Source organism: Musca domestica, unplaced genomic scaffold, assembly GCF_030504385.1.
Source record: "Musca domestica strain aabys unplaced genomic scaffold, Musca_domestica.polishedcontigs.V.1.1 110, whole genome shotgun sequence".
Taxonomy (NCBI): Eukaryota; Metazoa; Arthropoda; class Insecta; order Diptera; family Muscidae; genus Musca; species Musca domestica.
Window position 1 is genome coordinate 1731492 of NW_026712134.1, and position 18767 is coordinate 1750258.

Consider the following 18767-nt stretch of genomic DNA (forward strand, 5'->3'; position numbering starts at 1 on the left):
CGAATATCGAGAGGTATCGTTATATGGGGGCTATATGAAGAAGTGACCTGCATAGACAATCTTCTGTCATAGGATGTAGTATCCATTACGAACTTCAAATACCAAATTTGAAACAATTCCGGTGAATAGTGTCGCTAAAATCGTCAAAATACCGAATATCGGGAGGTACCGTTATATGGAGGCTATAAGAAGACGTGGATCTGCACTGGCAATTTTCTGTCTTAGGCTGTAGCATCCATTTCGAACTTCAAATACCAAATTTGGAACAATTCCGGTAAATAATGTCGCTAAAATCATAAAATACCGAATATCGGGAGGTATCGTTATATGGGGGCTATACGAAGACGTGGACCTACACAGACAATTTTCTGTCATAGGCTGTGGCATTTATTTCGAACTTCAAATACCAAATTTGAAACAATTCCGGTAAATAATGTCGCTTAAATCGTCAAAATACCGAATATTGGGAGGTATTGTTATATGGGGGCTATACGAAGACGTGGACCTGCACAGACAATTTTCTGTCTTAGCGTGTAGTATCCATTTTGAACTTCAAATACCAAATTTGAAACAATTTCTGTGAATAATGTCGCTAAAATCATCAAAATACCGAATATCGTGAGGTACCCTTATATGGGGGCTATACGAAGACGGGGACCTACATGGCCAATTTTCAATACCAAAAGTCCTGCAGACATAATACACATTTGAGTATAATTTTATCAACCTACTTAATTTCGTTTGGAAGTTAGAGTGCTAGAGTTCCACAGACGGATAGATGGACAGACGGACGGACATCGCAAAATCGACATAGAATTTTATGCTGATCAAAAATATATTATATATATTTTAAGGGGTCTAAAATGTATATTTCGAGGTGTTACAAACGGAATGACAAACTTAATATAACCTCCATACTATGGTGGAGGGCATAAAAATAATTCCATTAATAAAAAAATTAAAAATTTCGAAGAATTTAATTTTTTTAATTAACAACAAAAAATAAAATAATTAAAAAAAAACAATTAAAAACAAAAACAATTTAAAAAATTCCCTTGAAGTAATTTTTTTTTTTTACTTTAAAAAATAATTCCAAATTTTCTTTAGATTTTTAATACAAGAACTCTCCAAAAATTTTAGCTTCCTGGGTTTTTGTTTTTCAATATTTTTTCGGTTTTTTCTATGACATTTGGAAGAAAATTCAATTAGCCATTCATCTCCTGTCTCCAGCGATTTGAAATGTTAATGATGTTAAATGTCTATCTCGGAGGCATGTGGGATCGACATGACCACAAAATAGGAAGAAAAATTACATTAAAATGTCATTAGTCATGTCAAAGTGACAATGTGACATTTTCACTGTGACACTTTTTTCCATTTATTTTCTATTTTTTTTTTTCAAAAAAAAAATATTTTCTATTTTTTTTTTCAAAAAAAAAAAAAAAAAATATTTCCTATTTTTTTTTTTCAAAAAAAAAAAAAAAAACCCACAAATAGGGTATAATAGGGTGCATCGATTTTTTTTGTTATATTTTCTTTATTTATTTTTCGTTTGCTTTTTTCCAAAATAATTGACTTAATTTTGAATATAAATTTGCCAAATAAATTAGCATGAATTATCATGATCCCAAAAAAAAAAAAAATAAAATAAAATAACAAATAAATAAAAGAGAATATTGGAAGACCCAATGTGTCATCGAAACGCTTCTGATATCGAATTTCATAACATCCATATGGTGAAATTCATAAACAAACGATAGGGTGCTGCTCCATAAGAATGATGGCAATCCGACACCATAATTTCGAAATTTTTCCATAAGGCCAACAAGAAATTTCCCTCCGGTCGACGCCTTGGCATATTGACATCCATCCATCCATCCATCTCTGGTTATCCATCCACCCTGGCCGGCCAATGTGTGATTTTGTTTAGCACCTCGGCTGAGATTTCCCATTGGCGACGAAGTTTTTCAAAAACCATGGGCATTTGTCATTCATTCTTTGTTTGAAATTTCTATTAGATTCTTTGGCACGACATTGACCAACAACAGCAACAACAACGAAAATTGTAAATTCGGTTAAGGTTAACGTACCGAAAAATGTTAATTATTTTCGACTGTGCACGTGTGTGTGTGTTTGTGTGTTGCCGGCCACCGTTGCTGCTGTTGCTTCATTATTATGCTAGTTTCCCGTTTGTAGTTTTTGTTGTTGTTGCTGTTGCTGCTGCTTCTTTTTCTCCTTTGTATACCCTCAGTTCATTGACACCGATTTGTTTTTTTTTTCGAAATTCTCACTTATTCAACATTTTCGTTGCCATTATTTTTTGTGGATTTATTGACAACTACTCATCATTATTGTTTTCTCCGGACACGCTTAACAAGCAACAACAACAACAATAGAAAAATAAGATTTGAGATATGTTTTCCATGACCTTGAATTTTAATGGCAAGATATGGGGGAAATTTATGGAATATTTTCCAAAGGAGTTTTTTTAAAAACAATTAATTTTTTTTCCAAGAAAAAAATATATTTTAATAATATATATAAATTTGTATATATAAAATAAATAAAAAATATATATTTAAAAATATATATTTTTTAAAAAATATATAATAATAATATATATATATAAATATATAAAAAATATATGATAAAAATAAATATTTTTAAATATATATATATATTTTTAAAAAATATGTATTTTTAAATATATATATTTTTCAAATATATTTTTCTCTTGAAAAAAAAAATTAATTGTCAAAATCCACGGTTTATTAAGTTTTTAAATGAAAAAATATCAAAAAATATATTTAAAAATATATATATATTTAAAAAAATATATATTTTTTTAAAAAAAGATATGTATTAAAAAAAATATTTTTTATTGTCAAAATACAACGTGGATTTTTAACAAAAAAAAAAATTTTTAAGGGTCGGATCCATATAAAATAATTATAAAAATATATTTTTTTAATTTCAAAGAAAAAAGTATGTTTTTTAAAAATAATTTTAAGGTCAACATTGAACGTGGATTTTTAAATAATATTTTTTAAGGCCTATATAATAGCAAATTTAAAAAAAATATATATATTGAATTCTATAAAAAACGTGGATTTTTTAAAAAATATTTTTTTTAATCCTATACAAGACGTGGATTTTTAAAAAAATTATTTTTTAAGTCAAATACAAGACGTGGATTTTTAAAAAAAAATATTTTTTAAGTCATATACAAGACGTGGATTTTTTAAAAAAAATTTTTTAAGTCATATACAAGACGTGGATTTTTTTAAAAAATATTTTTTAAGTCATATACAAGACGCGGATTTTTTAAAAAAAATATTTTTAAGTCATATACAAAACGAGGATTTTTAAATTTTTTTTTTAATATTTTTTAAGTCATATACAAGACGTGGATTTTTTAAAAAATATTTTTTAAGTCATATACAAGACGTGGATTTTTTAAAAAAAATATTTTTAAGTCATATACAAAACGAGGATTTTTAAATTTTTTTTTAATATTTTTTAAGTCATATACAAGACGTGGATTTTTTAAAAAATATTTTTTAAGTCATATACAAGACGTGGATTTTTTAAAAAAATATAGTTTTTAAGTTATATACAAGACGTGGATTTTTTAAAAAAATATTTTTTAAATCATATACAAGACGTCGATATTTTAAAAAATATTTTTAAAGTCATATACAACACGTGGATTTAAAAAAAAAAATATTTTTAAGTCATATACAAGACGTGAATTTTTTAAAAAAAATAATTTTTAAGGCACATACAAGACGTGGATTTTTTTAAAAAAATATTTTCTAAGTCACATACAAGACGTTAATTTAAAAAAAAAATATTTTTTAAGTCACATACAAGACGTCAATTTTTAATTTTTTTGTTTTAAGTCACATACAAGACGTTGATTTTTTAAAAAATATTTTTTAAGTTATATACAAGACATGGATTTTTTAAAAAATATTTTTAAGTCGTATACACGACATGGATTTTTTAAAAAAATATTTTTAGTCTGTATAGACGGTGAATTCTTTAAAAAAATGTGTTTATTTAGGTTTATATAAGACGTGAATTTCTTAAAAAATATTTTTTAAAGTCTTAATAAAAGTGGATTTTTAAATTATTTTTAATATTGGATATTTTTTGAATGTGCATTTTTCAAAAAAATATTTCTAGGGTCTATATGAAACGTGGATTTAAAAAAATATTTTTAAGGTCTATAAAAAACGTAGATTTCTTAAAAATATTTTTTAAGGGTCATTTAAAAAATAATTTTTAAGGTTTATATGAAATGTGGATTTTTGTAATGATTATATATTGAACGTGGATAAAAAAATATATATTAAGGCCTACAGGGTAAGATGAAAAAACTACAACCAACTTAAGACTGCTGTCATCTCATTATATTGTTTACAATATATTGTTTGTTCAATAGCCCTTGAAAAATATTTTTAAAAAATCCACGTTTATAGATAGGCCTTGAAAAAATATTTTTAAAAAATCCACGTTTATAGATAGGCCTTGAAAAAATATTTTTAAAAAATCCACGTTTATAGATAGGCCTTGAAAAAATATTTTTAAAAAATCCACGTTTATAGATAGGCCTTGAAAAAATATTTTTAAAAAATCCACGTTTATAGATAGGCCTTGAAAAAATATTTTTAAAAAATCCACGTTTATAGATAGGCCTTGAAAAAATATTTTTAAAAAATCCACGTTTATAGATAGGCCTTGAAAAAATATTTTTAAAAAATCCACGTTTATTGGTGGCCTTTGAAAAAATATTTTTAAAAAATTCACGTTTATTGGTCGCCTTTGAAAAATATTTTTAAAAAATCCACGTTTATTGGTCGCCTTTGAAAAAATATTTTTAAAAAATCCACGTTTATTGGTGGCCTTTGAAAAAATATTTTTAAAAAATTCACGTTTATTGGTCGCCTTTGAAAAATATTTTTAAAAAATCCACGTTTATTGGTCGCCTTTGAAAAAATATTTTTAAAAAATCCAATTTTTTGGATAGGCCTTGAAAAAATATTTTTAAAAAATCCAGGTTTATAGATAGGCCTTGAAAAAATATTTTTAAAAAATCTACGTTTATCAATAGCCCTTGAAAAAATATTTAAAAAAACTCGCGTTTTTAGATAGGCCTTGAAAAAATATTTTTAAAAAATCCACCTTGATAAATGATCCTTTAAAAAATATTTTTAAAAACCCACGTTGATTGAACATCCTTTAAAAAATCAAGTCGATTGAATTTCCTTTAACAAATATTTTTAAAAAATCCACGTTATAGGTAGACCATGAAAAAATATTTTTATAAAATCTACATTTGAAGATAGGCCTTGAAAAACTGTTTTTAAAAAATCCACGCTTGTACAGGGTGAAATGCAAAAACGGCAACCATTTTAGCCGTAGAACTTGGACCAACAGGACTCAGCACTATCGCACTCAGGACGCGCCACCCATGGATGGTTACAAAATGATGGATTTTTAAAAAAAAATATCGGAGGCGTGGATTTTTAACAAAATATTTTTCAAAAAATATCAGAGGCGTGGATTTTTAAAAAAATATTTTTCAACAATTAACGGAAGAGTGGATTCTTTTAAAAATAATTTTCAATAATTAACGGAAGCGTGGATTTTTTAAAAAATATTTTTCAAAGAATATCGGAAGCGTGGATTTTTTAAAAAAATTTTTTCAAAGAATATCCGAATCGTGGATGTTTTAAAAAATTCAAAGAGTATCCGAAGCGTGCATTTTTTAAAAAATATTTTTCAAAGAATATGGGAAGCGTGGTTTTTTTAAAAAATATTTTTCAAATAATATTCGAAGCGTGGGTTTTTTTTTAAATTAATTTTCAAGGAATATCCGAAGCGTGGGTTTTTTTTTAAATTAATTTTCAAGGAATATCAGAAGCGTGGATTTTTTAAAAAAATATTTTTAAATGAATAACGGAAGCATGGAGTTTTTAAAAATATTTTTCAATGAATATCGTGTGCGTGGATTTTATTAAAATTATTTTTCAATGAATATCGTGAGGGTGGATTTTATTAAAAATTATTTTTCAATGAATATCCGAAGCGTGGATTTTTTAAAAAATAGTTTTCAATGAATATCAGAAGCGTAGATTTTTTAAAAAATATTTTTCAATGAATTTTGGAAGCGTGGTTTTTTTAAAAAATATTTTTCAAATAATATTCGAAGCGTGGGTTTTTTTTAAATTAATTTTCAAGGAATATCCGAAGCGTGGGTTTTTTTTTTAAATTAATTTTCAAGGAATATCAGAAGCGTGGATTTTTTAAAAAAATATTTTTAAATGAATAACGGAAGCATGGATTTTTTAAAAAATATTTTTCAATGAATTTTGGATGTGTGGATTTTTTAAAAATATATTTCAATGAATTTTGGAGGAGTGGATTTTTTTTAAAAAAATATTTTTCAATGAATATCAAAATCGTGGATATTTTAAAAAATATTTTTCAATGAATATCAAAATCGTGGATATTTTAAAAAATATTTTTCAAAGAATTTTGGAGTCGTAGATTTTTTAAAAAAATATTTTTCAATGGTTATCGGAAAAATGGATTTTTTAAAAAATATTTTTCATTGAATATCAAAGGCGTGGATTTTTTAAAAAAATATTTTTCAATGAATATCAGATGCGTGGATTTTTAAAAAAAATATTTCAATGAATTTTTGAGGCGTGGATTTTTTAAAAAATATTTTTCAGTGAATTTTGGAGGAGTGGATTATTAAAAAATAATTTTCAATGAATATCAGAAGCGTGGATTTTTTTAAAAAATAATTTTCAATGAATATCAGAAGCGTGGATTTTTTAAAAAAATATTTTTCAAAGAATTTCGGAGGCGTGGATTTTTTAAAAAAAAAATATTTTTCAATGAAATTTGGAGGCGTGGATTTTTTAAAAAAATATTTTTATAAAATATTTTTTATAAATAATTTTCAATGAATATCAGAAGCGTGGATTTTTTAAAAAAATATTTTTCAAAGAATTTCGGAGGCGTGGATTTTTTTAAAAAAAAATATTTTTCAATGAAATTTGGAGGCGTGGATTTTTTAAAAAAATATTTTTCAGAGAATATCCGTAGCGTGGAATTTAAAAAAAAAAAAAATATTTTTCAATGAATATCAGAAGCGTGGATTTTTTAAAAAATATTTTTCAATGAATATCAGATGCGTGGATTTTTTAAAAAAATATTTTTCAATGAATTTTGGATGAGTGGATTTTTTAAAAAATATTTTTCAATGAATTTTGGAGGCGTGGATTTTTTAAACAAAAATATTTTTCAATGAATATAGGTGGCGTGGATTTTTTAAAAAATATTTTTCAATGAATATAGGAGGCGTGGATTTTTTAAAAAATTATTTTTCAATGAATATCAGAAGCCTGGATTTTTTAAAAAATATTTTTCAATGAATTTTGGAGGCGTGGATTTTTTAAAAAAATATTTTTCAATGAATATAGGAGGCGTGGATTTTTTAAAAAATATTTTTCAATGAATATAGGAGGCGTGGATTTTTTAAAAAATATTTTTCAATGAATATAGGAGGCGTGGATTTTTTAAAAAATATTTTTCAATGAATATAGGAGGCGTGGATTTTTTAAAAAATATTTTTATATGAATATCGGAGGCGTGGATTTTTTAAAAAATATTTTTCAATGAATATAGGAGGCGTGGATTTTTTAAAAAATATTTTTCAATGAATATAGGAGGCGTGGATTTTTTAAAAAATATTTTTCAATGAATATAGGAGGCGTGGATTTTTTAAAAAATATTTTTCAATGAATATAGGAGGCGTGGATTTTTTAAAAAATATTTTTCAATGAATTTTGGAAGCGTGGATTTTTAAAAAAATACTTTTTCAAAGAATTTTGGAAGCGTGGATTTTTAAAAAAATACTTTTTCAATGAATTTTGGAAGCGTGGATTTTTAAAAAAATACTTTTTCAATGAATTTTGGAAGCGTGGATTTTTTAAAAAATATTTTTCAAGGAATTTTGTATGCCTGGATTTTTTAAAAAAATATTTTTCATTGAATTTTGGAGGCGTGGATTTTTTAAAAACATATTTTTCACTGAATATCAGAAGCGTGGATTTTTTAAAAAATATTTTTCAATGAATATCTGAAGCCTGGATTTTTTAAAAAATATTTTTCAATGAATATCAGAAGCCTGGATTTTTTAAAAAATATTTTTCAATGAATATCAGAAGCCTGGATTTTTTAAAAAATTATTTCCCAATGAATTTTGGATGTGTGGATTTTTTAAAAAATATTTTTAAATTAATTTTGGAAGCCTGGATTTTTAAAAAAAATATTTTTCCAAAAAAATATTTCCGAAAAATCTAATAAAAATGTCCTTTTTTCCTTTCCTTCCAGGCACTGGTACAACATGATACTACATGATCAACGACATTTATCAAATTTTTATAGAAAAATCGCAATGCACAAGACAACAATCAAAAATTAAAAAAAAAAGACTTAATTCTGCAACTGCAACAACAAAAGGCCAATTAGTTTTTAACAAATCAAAAAAAGGAAAAAAAAGGAGGGCGTGGAACGCCCTTCAAAAAAAAAAAAAAAAAAGAATACAAAAATCCATTAAAGAAAAAAGACTTCAATTTTTATACAACAACAACAACTCACACCATTATGTCCACAATAAAAACGGAGAATATCTCGGGTCCAGCTGTGGTCACAACCAGCTCACCAGTGACGGCATCAGGTGGTGGAGCGGCAACCAGTTTCCAGTTACCGGTGAATATGTGTACCACAGGATCATTGGGCGGCGGCGGCGTTGGGGGTGTCATTACCACCACCACAACAACAACACGCAATAACATTTCGGTGACGAACATTAAATGTGAAGTGGAAGAGGCTGGTTCCATCTCCTCCAATTCGACGACCAATGGCAATATAGTTTCGGTGGGGTTTTATAATGGCTCGAGGTGTGGTGCAATTGTAAGTGGCGGCAGTGGTGCGGCCGGGGCAACAGGGGTCATAACTTCGGGCCATGGTATACGCATACCGGTGACCAAGGCCGAGGAGTCCGATTCCGAGACAGAATTGACCAATATTGAAAATCTAAAGGTTACACGAAGGGTAACCCCCTCCAGCACCACCACCCCGGCAACCAGCAATCATCATAATGGGCCCCGGCCCATGTCCTGGGAGGGAGAATTGTCGGACAACGAGGTTACCCGGGAGGCTGAACTCATGGACACAGATTCCACCATGAGCAATGGAGGAGGAGGAGGAGTAGCGGGAGCAATGGTTCCCCAGGAACCCTCAAATGCCGTGGCGGTAATAAAAAGTGAAGCCAGCACCACCACCCCCTGCCTGGTAATGGCTGGTGGCCAAGATCCAATGATTAAACCCGAATTGGATTTACATCCCACCCCGGCCATATATCACCCCAAACTCAAGCTGGCACCCACTCAAAGTGATCCGATCAACCTGAAATATGAGCCACCCGATCATGTGGCCTCTCTGGTGAATTCTCCCCTGCTGGCCCGCCAAAAGTCCACCACAGCTTTGCCTCATCTACCTGCCAATCCCAGTCCCGATTCTGCCATACATTCCGTGTACACGCACAGCTCGCCCTCCCAATCGCCGTTGACGTCACGCCACGCCCCCTACACGCCATCGCTGTCGCGAAACAACAGTGATGCTTCGCACAGCTCCTGCTATTCGTATTCCTCGGAATTCAGTCCCACCCATTCGCCCATACAAGCCAGGCATCAGGCGGCGGCAATCTATGGCGGCAACTACAACGGCTCGGCGGGCAATAGTTTACATCATTCCACTTTACTCTACCGTCCAATGGCCAGTAGTTCTGGCGGCCAGGCGGCAGCCACGGCATCGGCGGCAGCAAAAATGGACAGCGTTTCCCATGAAGTGCAGAATTTGTCCATGGATGCCACCTCGTCATGCTCTTCCTCGGCAACGGCGGCGGCGGCAGCTTTCAACATGGCCACCGATCCCACAACCGGCCTACCAGCCTCTCCCGCCTCGGCGGGCATATCACGCCAGCAGCTCATCAACTCACCCTGCCCCATTTGTGGCGATAAAATTTCCGGCTTCCATTATGGCATTTTCTCCTGTGAATCCTGCAAAGGCTTCTTCAAGCGTACCGTCCAAAATCGCAAGAACTATGTCTGTGTTCGGGGTGGGCCCTGTGCCGTGAGCATTACCACGCGCAAAAAGTGTCCGGCCTGTCGTTTTGATAAATGTCTGCAGAAGGGTATGAAATTGGAGGCCATACGGGAGGATCGTACCCGGGGTGGCCGTTCCACCTATCAATGTTCATATACCCTACCGAATTCCATTATGAGTCCCCTATTGAGTCCGGAGCAGCAGCACCAATCCACCGTGCAAAATCTCCTGACGCAACAACAACAAACGCAGCTACAGCATCAATTGCAACAGAGATTAAATCCGTCTCAACATTCTCCCCATCAGCAGGTGCCTCAAATGCATTCTTCTCCCAACAATGGCTTTGGGGGTGGAGGAGGAGGTCACACTCCCAACCCCACCAACGCGACCACCATTAAAACCGAACTTAATGACAACTATGGCAATGCTGCAGCTCCCCATCCCCTCCCCTCGGCCGCCTCTCTTAACAATGGCCTACACAGTTCGCCACGCAATCAGGCCGGCCCACAATCTTCTACAGCTTCCCACACCAATTCCAGTATTCCCCAACTTCTCCAAGAGATAATGGATGTTGAACATCTATGGCAATATAATGAGGCGGAACTGGCCCGTCTCAATCAACCCCTGACCACCTCATCATCGTCGGCCTCCCTGAATTCATCCTCCAACGAATCATCGTCATCCTCATCTGCAGCTGGCAGGCAAATGACCAATCCACTGCTGGCCAGTGCCGGTCTGTCGTCGAGTACCAATCCCGATTTGATTGCCCATCTGTGTAAGGTGGCCGATCATCGTCTCTATAAGATTGTGAAGTGGTGTAAAAGTCTGCCGCTATTCAAGAATATTTCGGTGGGACCCCAAACCCTTTTCCTTATTTTTTGCAATTTTTTAATCATTTTTCTCTCTCTCTCCCCTTCCCCACCAGATTGACGATCAAATTTGCCTACTCATCAATTCGTGGTGTGAACTTTTATTATTCTCTTGCTGCTATCGTTCCATAGATGTACCGGGAGAAATTAAAATGTCCTTGGGCAAAACAATCAATCTGGCCCAGGCCAAATTAACTGGTTTTCAGGTAAGCCTCATGGGATTTATGTCTTACCGAAAAAATATTAAAATTATTTTCGTATTTTTTTCCAGCCCTGCATTGAACGAATGCTGAATCTGACAGACCATTTAAGACGTTTACGGGTCGATCGTTATGAATATGTGGCAATGAAAGTGATTGTCCTACTGCAATCGGGTAGGTTGAAATCATCCAGCTCTAAATGTCCCTTCGAAGATGGATTTAGAAATTTCACAGTAGGACCTTAGGCATATAAGTTAGGACCTTAGGAATATAAGTAATTTTTAGGGCATTAGGAGATTAGTTTAGAATGATATCCTTAGGACCTTAGATAATCATTTAGTCATTAGGACTTTTGAAATCCGGTTTAGAAATTCATATATAGACCTTTGCAAATCAAATGTGAATGGATGTAAAAATCGCTGTGAAGGGTCCAGAGTCTAACCTTAAAGATCGATCTGAAAAGTTAACAGATATGCCTTAAAAAATATAATTTAAAGAAGTAATTTTTAGGCCATAAGAAGCCGAGTTTCAAATGTTTCATTTACGTCCTTTGATACTCAATTAAAAAAAAAATAATCGTTAGCATCTTTGAAAACCGGTTTAGAATTTCACATATAGCCCTTTGACCCAGAATCTGGCCTTAAAACTCGATTTGAAAAGTCCATAGTTAGGCCTTAGAAACCCTATTTAACAGGACCCCATTTGGTCCGTGGAAAATCTATTCAAAATCAATTTAAAAAGTCCATAGATCGACCATAAAACTTAAATTTAAAAATTCCGCTGATAGGTTTAGAATGTCGATTTTTAAAGCTATTTAAAAAGTCCAGGCATGGTACTTAGAATACAGTTTTGAAATCAGTTAAAAACTTCTAGAGATGAGCTTTGTAAAAAGGATTTAAAATGTATTTGAAAAGTCAAATTTTTTCCTCTTGAATATCCATTGAAGAAGGCCTCCAAAAATTCGATCTAAAATAAATTTTAAACGTATATGATGGGAAATATCGGTCCACTCCTTCTGCTAGCTCACCCCGGTAGCTCCCCCACAGAAAGCAAAAGAATAATCCGATTTTGCCCCAACTTTGCAAATCCTAATATTTGCATCAGTTCTAGGTTAGGTTCGAAAATAGATAATATCGGTCCGCCTCCCCCAAAAAGGGTCAAAATGTTGAATAATTATAACTCTTATAAAATGTCACAATATTTTTCCTAACCCAAGGTCTGGTGTGAAGATAGAGTATATCGGTTCAGTCCTTCTGCTACCTCCTCTACAAAGAGTCAAAATTTTGATAATCCATGAAGCTTATAAAACACGAAATTAACATCTGATTTCATTCAGACCTGGAAAATCTAAATTTTTCTATCAACACAAAATCTGTTATAAAAATGGTAGAGATCGGACCCTTCCGTCAGTTGCCTCCTCCACAAAGGGTAAAAATTTAAATAACCAAAACGATTATAATTCACACATCACAATATTTTCTTATATCTTCTTTTTTTATGGGATATATCGGTACACTCCTATGGTACCTCCCCACAAAGGGTAAAAATAACGTCAGACTTGCTACATCTTAATATTTCCATCAACACAAAATATGTCATAAATATGGTAGAGATCGGACCATTTCTTCTGGTACCTCCCCCACATAGGGTTCAACATTTAAAGAAAGCGAAATAAGCATCCAAGTCTTTTCAAATTTCATACATCCAACGCAAGATGTGTTGTGACCCCACAAAGGGTCACAATTTCCAATACTTATATGTGTCATAAAATGTGAAAAAAGTCGGTGATTCTTTACAACATTCTATATCTAAATATTCATCGTAACCAGAAATCTCATATGAATATGTAATTTATCAAAATTTATGAAATTTTGCAAAATACTAATATTTTTAATTGCATTAGATGAATTGGAATATTTCGGTCCGCTACATCTGATACCTAACCAATATTTTCACATTTTCCAAAAATTTGCACATATCTTATTTAAAGTATGGAAGTGGACGATATTGTCCATATATGGCACGTTGTAATATTTATATCAGTCTTAGGTCAGATACGCTTTGGTCAATATTCCGGTTAATATTCCATCTGTGGAAATCACTCTAGCTTCCCAACGAATTGAAGTTGACTGATAAAATTTTACTCAAATGTGTTTTTCGTCTTGGTATTGAAAATGGGCTATATAGGGCCACGTTTAATTGTAGCCCCCATATAACTGTACCTCTCTATATTCGGTATTTTTATGATTTTCGCGACATTATTCACCGGATCTTATTCAAATTTCGTATTTGAAGTTCCCATTGGGTACTACAGCCTATGACAGAAAATTTCATATGCAGGTCCACGTCTTCGTATAGCCTCCATATAACGGAACCTCCCTATATTCGGTATTTTGACGTTATTCACGGGAATTGTTTTAAATTTCGCATTTGAAATTCCCAATGGGTACTACAGACTATGACAGAAAATTGTCTATGCAGGTCTAGGTCTTCATATAGACCCCATATACCGGTACTTCCCAATATTCGGTATTTTGATGATTTTAGCGACATAAATCACTGGAGTTGTTTCAAATTTCGTATTTAAAGTTCGTAATGGGTTCTTCAGCCTATGACTGAAAATTGCGCATGCAGCCCAAAAATAACGGTATCTCGCTATATTCGGTATTTTGATAGTTTTAGATACATTATTCTCCGGAACGGTATACTCGGTAATTCCCTATATTCAGTATTTTTAAGATTTTAATAGAATTTTCAAGGGATTCTTTTTTTTATTTTTATTCATCTTTTTTTATAAATATTTTCTCTGGTTTTTCGACCTTTTGCATAGTTAATAAAAACAATTATTTGAGCTTGAGGTCACCTTGAGGACCTTTATTAATCATCTTTTTTTATTTTTAAATTTGTTCCAAATGTTGGAGGGCATTCAAAATTCAGCCTGCCTGAACTTATTGCTTTTTAACTTGCTATTTATTTAAAAATTCTACGTTATGGAGCTGACGGTCCCTCAGAAAATCTTTTTGAAAAGTCCACTTTTAGAAGACAGAATATTCTGCCGAAAATCTATTTCAAAAGTCCATCTTTAGAGGTCTAATTGAAGCTTCTTAAGGAAATTAATTTAAAAAGTAGAGGTTTTCATCTCTTATTGTCTCCCAGAAAATTAAAAAAGTATTTGGGTAATCCACGGTAGAAGTCTTGTTCCACAAAAAATATATATATTTGAAAACCTCTGTTTATCCCTATCATTTGGAAATACTTTGGTTGTCCTTGGGGAAAATGTTTTTTAGCAATTTATAGAATCTCTGGTTGTCCCACAGTCCGCAACAGTATTCTTGTTGTCCCTCAGAAAATCAATTTGGAAAGCTTTTGTTCGTCCCTGAGAAAATATATTTTAGCAAACCAATATTAGTAGTCCGTGGTTGTCCCACAGAAACCCTATTTCAAAAGCCTCTGGTTGTCTCGCAGAAAATCAATTTGGAAAGTCTTTGGTTGTCCCAGCCCAAATTAGTAGTCTGGTTGTTTCTCAGTATATCTATTTAAGGAGTATCTGGTATCCCCAAAAAATATGTTGTGGACACCTCTGTAAGACCCACAGAAAATCTATTTGGAAAGCCTCTGGTTGTTTCAGGAAAAAAGTATTTGAGTAGTCCGCAGTGGGAGTCTTATGGTCCCGCAAATAATATATTTTAAAACCTACTTTTGTCCCTCAGAATATCCATTTGAAAGGCCTTTGGTTGCCCCTCAGACAATGTGTTTTGGATGTCCACATTAGTGGTAAGGTTGTTCATCGAAAATTCTATTTAAAAAGTTTCTGGTTGTCCAAGAGCAAATCTATTTTAAAACCTTCTCTTTGCCCCTCAGAAAATCAACTTGTAAAGTCTTTGCTTGCCACTGTATTTTAGCAGGTCCACATTAGGAGTCTGGCTGCTCATCTGAATTCGTTTTTAAAAGCCTTTAGCCTGCAAATCTCTTCTGAAAACTTCTGTTTGTGCCTCAGAAAATCAATTTGAAAAGCCTTTGGTTGCTCCTCTGACAATGTATTTTTTTCAGACCACATATAGGGATATGGTTGTCCCTTATCGAATTCATTTAAAGAGTTTTCTGGTTGCCCTCAGAAAATCAATTTGGGGAGCGCTCAATTTTTATTATTTTCTTTTTTTTTTGATATCCTGTGGTTGCCCCTGGGAAATTGTATTTAAGCTCTCCAGATCTTGTTGTTCCTCTAAAATTTTATTACAAAATTTCACGTTTAATCCTTAAAGTTCTTAAAAAAGTTTATACCTTCCAAAGAGATCTAAGAAATTTGGTCGTAGTACGTTTAAAAAATCCAGGATTAGTCTTTAAAAAAATTATTAAAAATGTCTAGGATTAATTCTTGAAAAGTACTTTAAAAATTCCAGATTTAGTCTAAGACACATTTTTTAAAAAATACGCATTTATTTTTTGGAGAAAATTTTTTATTAAAATTCGTAAACCTCATTCTTAATCCTTGAAAATCTAAAATCCATCTTCGAGAAGACCTTCAAAATATATTTGTTATCTATATTGTATTGTCCTAGTTTATTAATTTGTTTTTTTTTTCTTTATGTTTTTTCAGATACTTCTGAACTCCAAGAGCCCGTCAAGGTACGAGAGTGCCAAGAAAAGGCCCTGCAAAGTTTGCAGGCCTATACATTGGCCCATTATCCGGAAACTCCATCGAAATTTGGTGAATTATTGCTGCGCATACCGGATTTACAGAGGACCTGTCAGGTGAGTTCATTTTTTTTTTTTTTCAATAAATAAAATCAAATTTAAATTTTATTCCTTTGTTTTCTTCTTCACAGCTTGGTAAGGAAATGCTCTCGATAAAATCTCGAGATGGTGGCGATTTCAATTTACTAATGGAACTTCTGCGAGGAGAACATTGACGAAAGCCTTTGATGAATCCCAGAACACATTTCACTGCATTAATCGTCATCTGCATCAACAACAACATTAACAATATTAGGAAAATATTATTTTTTTTTTTCGAATACCACAAACAAAAGTGGTATTCGCACAAGAGAGAAAAAAAGGAAAACTTTTTTTTGTCCAATTAAGGATCGGAGCATTTGTTCTCTTCAGAATATATATTTTTATATATATACACATAGAAGATATGGAAAATTGAACATCAATTTTATAAAAATGTTTTTTATAAGTATTTTTTATACTACTTTTTTATTTAGAAAACCTAAGCTTAAGAAGTAAAACAATTAAAAAATTCTATTTTTTTCTTTGTTTAAGAACAACAAAACAAATTAAGTAATACTTTTTTTATATAAAATAATTATAAAAAACAAGAGATGTGCCTAATAACAAATTAAAATAATAATAAAAAAATGATAATGATTAAAAATATAATAATAAACAAAACAACCCCAACAATTAATTTATGTGATTATCATTTGTGTGTTTTTTTAGTTCGATACTCAAAAAATATTTAAAAAAAACCATTTTTAAAATTCTAGGGATAAAAAAATATTTTTTCAAGGCCTGTCTATAAACGTGGATTTTTTAAAAATATTTTTTCAAGGCCCATCTACAAACGTGGCTTTTTTAAAAATATTTTTTCAAGGCCTATCTATAAACGTGGATTTTTTAAAAATAATTTTTTCAAGGTCCATTAATGAACGTGGATTTTTTAAAATTATTGAATGTGGATTTTTTAAAAATATTTTTTCAAAGCCCATTATTGAACGTGGATTTTTTAAAAATATTTTTTCAAGGCCTATCTATAAACGTGGATTTTTTAAAAATATTTTTTCGAGGCCCATTAATGAACGTGGATTATTAAAAATATTTTTTTAAAGCCCATTAATGAAGGTGGATTTTTCAAAAATATTTTTTCAAGGCCTATCTACAATCGTGGATTTTCTAAAAAATATTTTTTTATCTTCAATCAACGTGGATTTTTTAAAAATATTTTTTGAAGGCCTAACTATAAACGTGGATTTTTAAATTTTTTTTTTCAAAGGCCTATCTATAAACGTGGATTTTTTTAAAAAATTTTTTCTAGGCCTTTCTACGAACGTGGATTTTTTAAAAATAATTTTTTCAAGACCCATTAATGAACGTGGATTTTTTAAAAATAATTTTTTCAAGACCCATTAATGAACGTGGATTTTTTAAAAATATTTTTTTCAAGGCCTATCTATAAACGTGAATTTTTTAAAAATATTTTTATTAAGGGCCATTAATGAACGTGGATTTTTTAAAAATATTTTTATCAAGGGCCATTACTGAACGTGGATTTTTTTAAAAATATTTTTCCAAAGCCCATTATTGAACGTAGATTTTTTAAAAATATTTTTTCAAGGCCTATCTATAAACGTGGATTTTTTAAAAATTATTTTTTCCAGGTCCATTAATGAAAGTGGATTTTTTTTAAAAATATTTTTCCAAAGCCCATTATTGAACGTAGATTTTTTAAAAATAATTTTTTCAAGGTCCATTAATGAACGTGGATTTTTTAAAATTTTTTTTTCCAGGTCCATTAATGAAAGTGGATTTTTTTTAAAAATATTTTTCCAAAGCCCATTATTGAACGTAGATTTTTTAAAAATATTTTTTCAAGGCCTATCTATAAACGTGGATTTTTTAAAAATATTTTTTTCAAGGTCCATTAATGAACGTGGATTTTTTAAAGATATTTTTCTAAGGCCCATCTACAAACGTGGATTTTTTAAAAATATTTTTCCAAGGCCTATCTACAAACGTGAATTTTTTAAAAATATTTTTCCAAGGCCCATCTACAAACGTGGATTTTTTAAAAATATTTTTCCAAGGCCTATCTATAACCGTGGATTTTTTAAAAATATTTTGCAAGGCCCATCTACAAGCGTGAATTTTTTAAAAATATTTTTCCAAGGCCAATCTACAAACGTGGATTTTATAAAAATAATTTTCCAATGCCCATCTACAAACTAGGATTTTTAAACAATATTTTTCCAAGCCACGTGGATTTTTTAAAAATATTTTTTCAAGGCATATCTTTTAACGTGGATTTTTTAAAAATATTATTTCAAGGCCTTTCTGCAAAAGTGGATTTTTAAAAATATTTTTTCAAGGCCTATCTATAAACATGGATTTTTTAAAAACATTTTTCCAAGGCCCATTAATGAACGTGGATTGTTTAAAAATATTTTTCTAAGGTCCATTATTGAACGTGGATTTTTTAAAAATATTTTTTAAGGCCTATCCATACACATTGATTTTTTAAAAATAATTTTTCAAGGCCTATCCATACACGTGTATTTTTTAAAAATATTTTTCCAAGGCCCATTAATGAACGTGGATTTTATAAAAATATTTTTTCCAAGGCCCAATAATGAACGTGGATTTCTTAAAAATATTTTTTGAGGCCTATTACTGAACCTGGTTAATTTAAAAATATTTTTTGAGGCCTATTACTGAACGTGGTTATTTTAAAAATATTTTTTCAAGGCATATCTACAAACGTGGATTTTTTAAATATATTTATTGAAGG

At 31.0% G+C, this 18767-nt stretch overlaps 1 protein-coding gene across 1 annotated transcript in view; it reads left to right on the plus strand.

The window, feature by feature from the left end:
* LOC101900627 (nuclear hormone receptor FTZ-F1 beta) overlaps positions 1–16656 on the plus strand; it is an 85508-nt gene extending 68852 nt beyond the window's left edge. The window contains exons 3-7 of the mRNA XM_059132151.1: positions 8413–11037; positions 11114–11263; positions 11329–11431; positions 15855–16009; positions 16084–16656. Of these exons, the coding sequence (XP_058988134.1) occupies positions 8686–11037; positions 11114–11263; positions 11329–11431; positions 15855–16009; positions 16084–16167 (2844 nt within the window). The 5' untranslated portion in view covers positions 8413–8685 and the 3' untranslated portion in view covers positions 16168–16656. The remainder of the gene's footprint in view (positions 1–8412; positions 11038–11113; positions 11264–11328; positions 11432–15854; positions 16010–16083) is intronic.
* The last annotated feature ends 2111 nt before the right edge of the window (positions 16657–18767 follow it).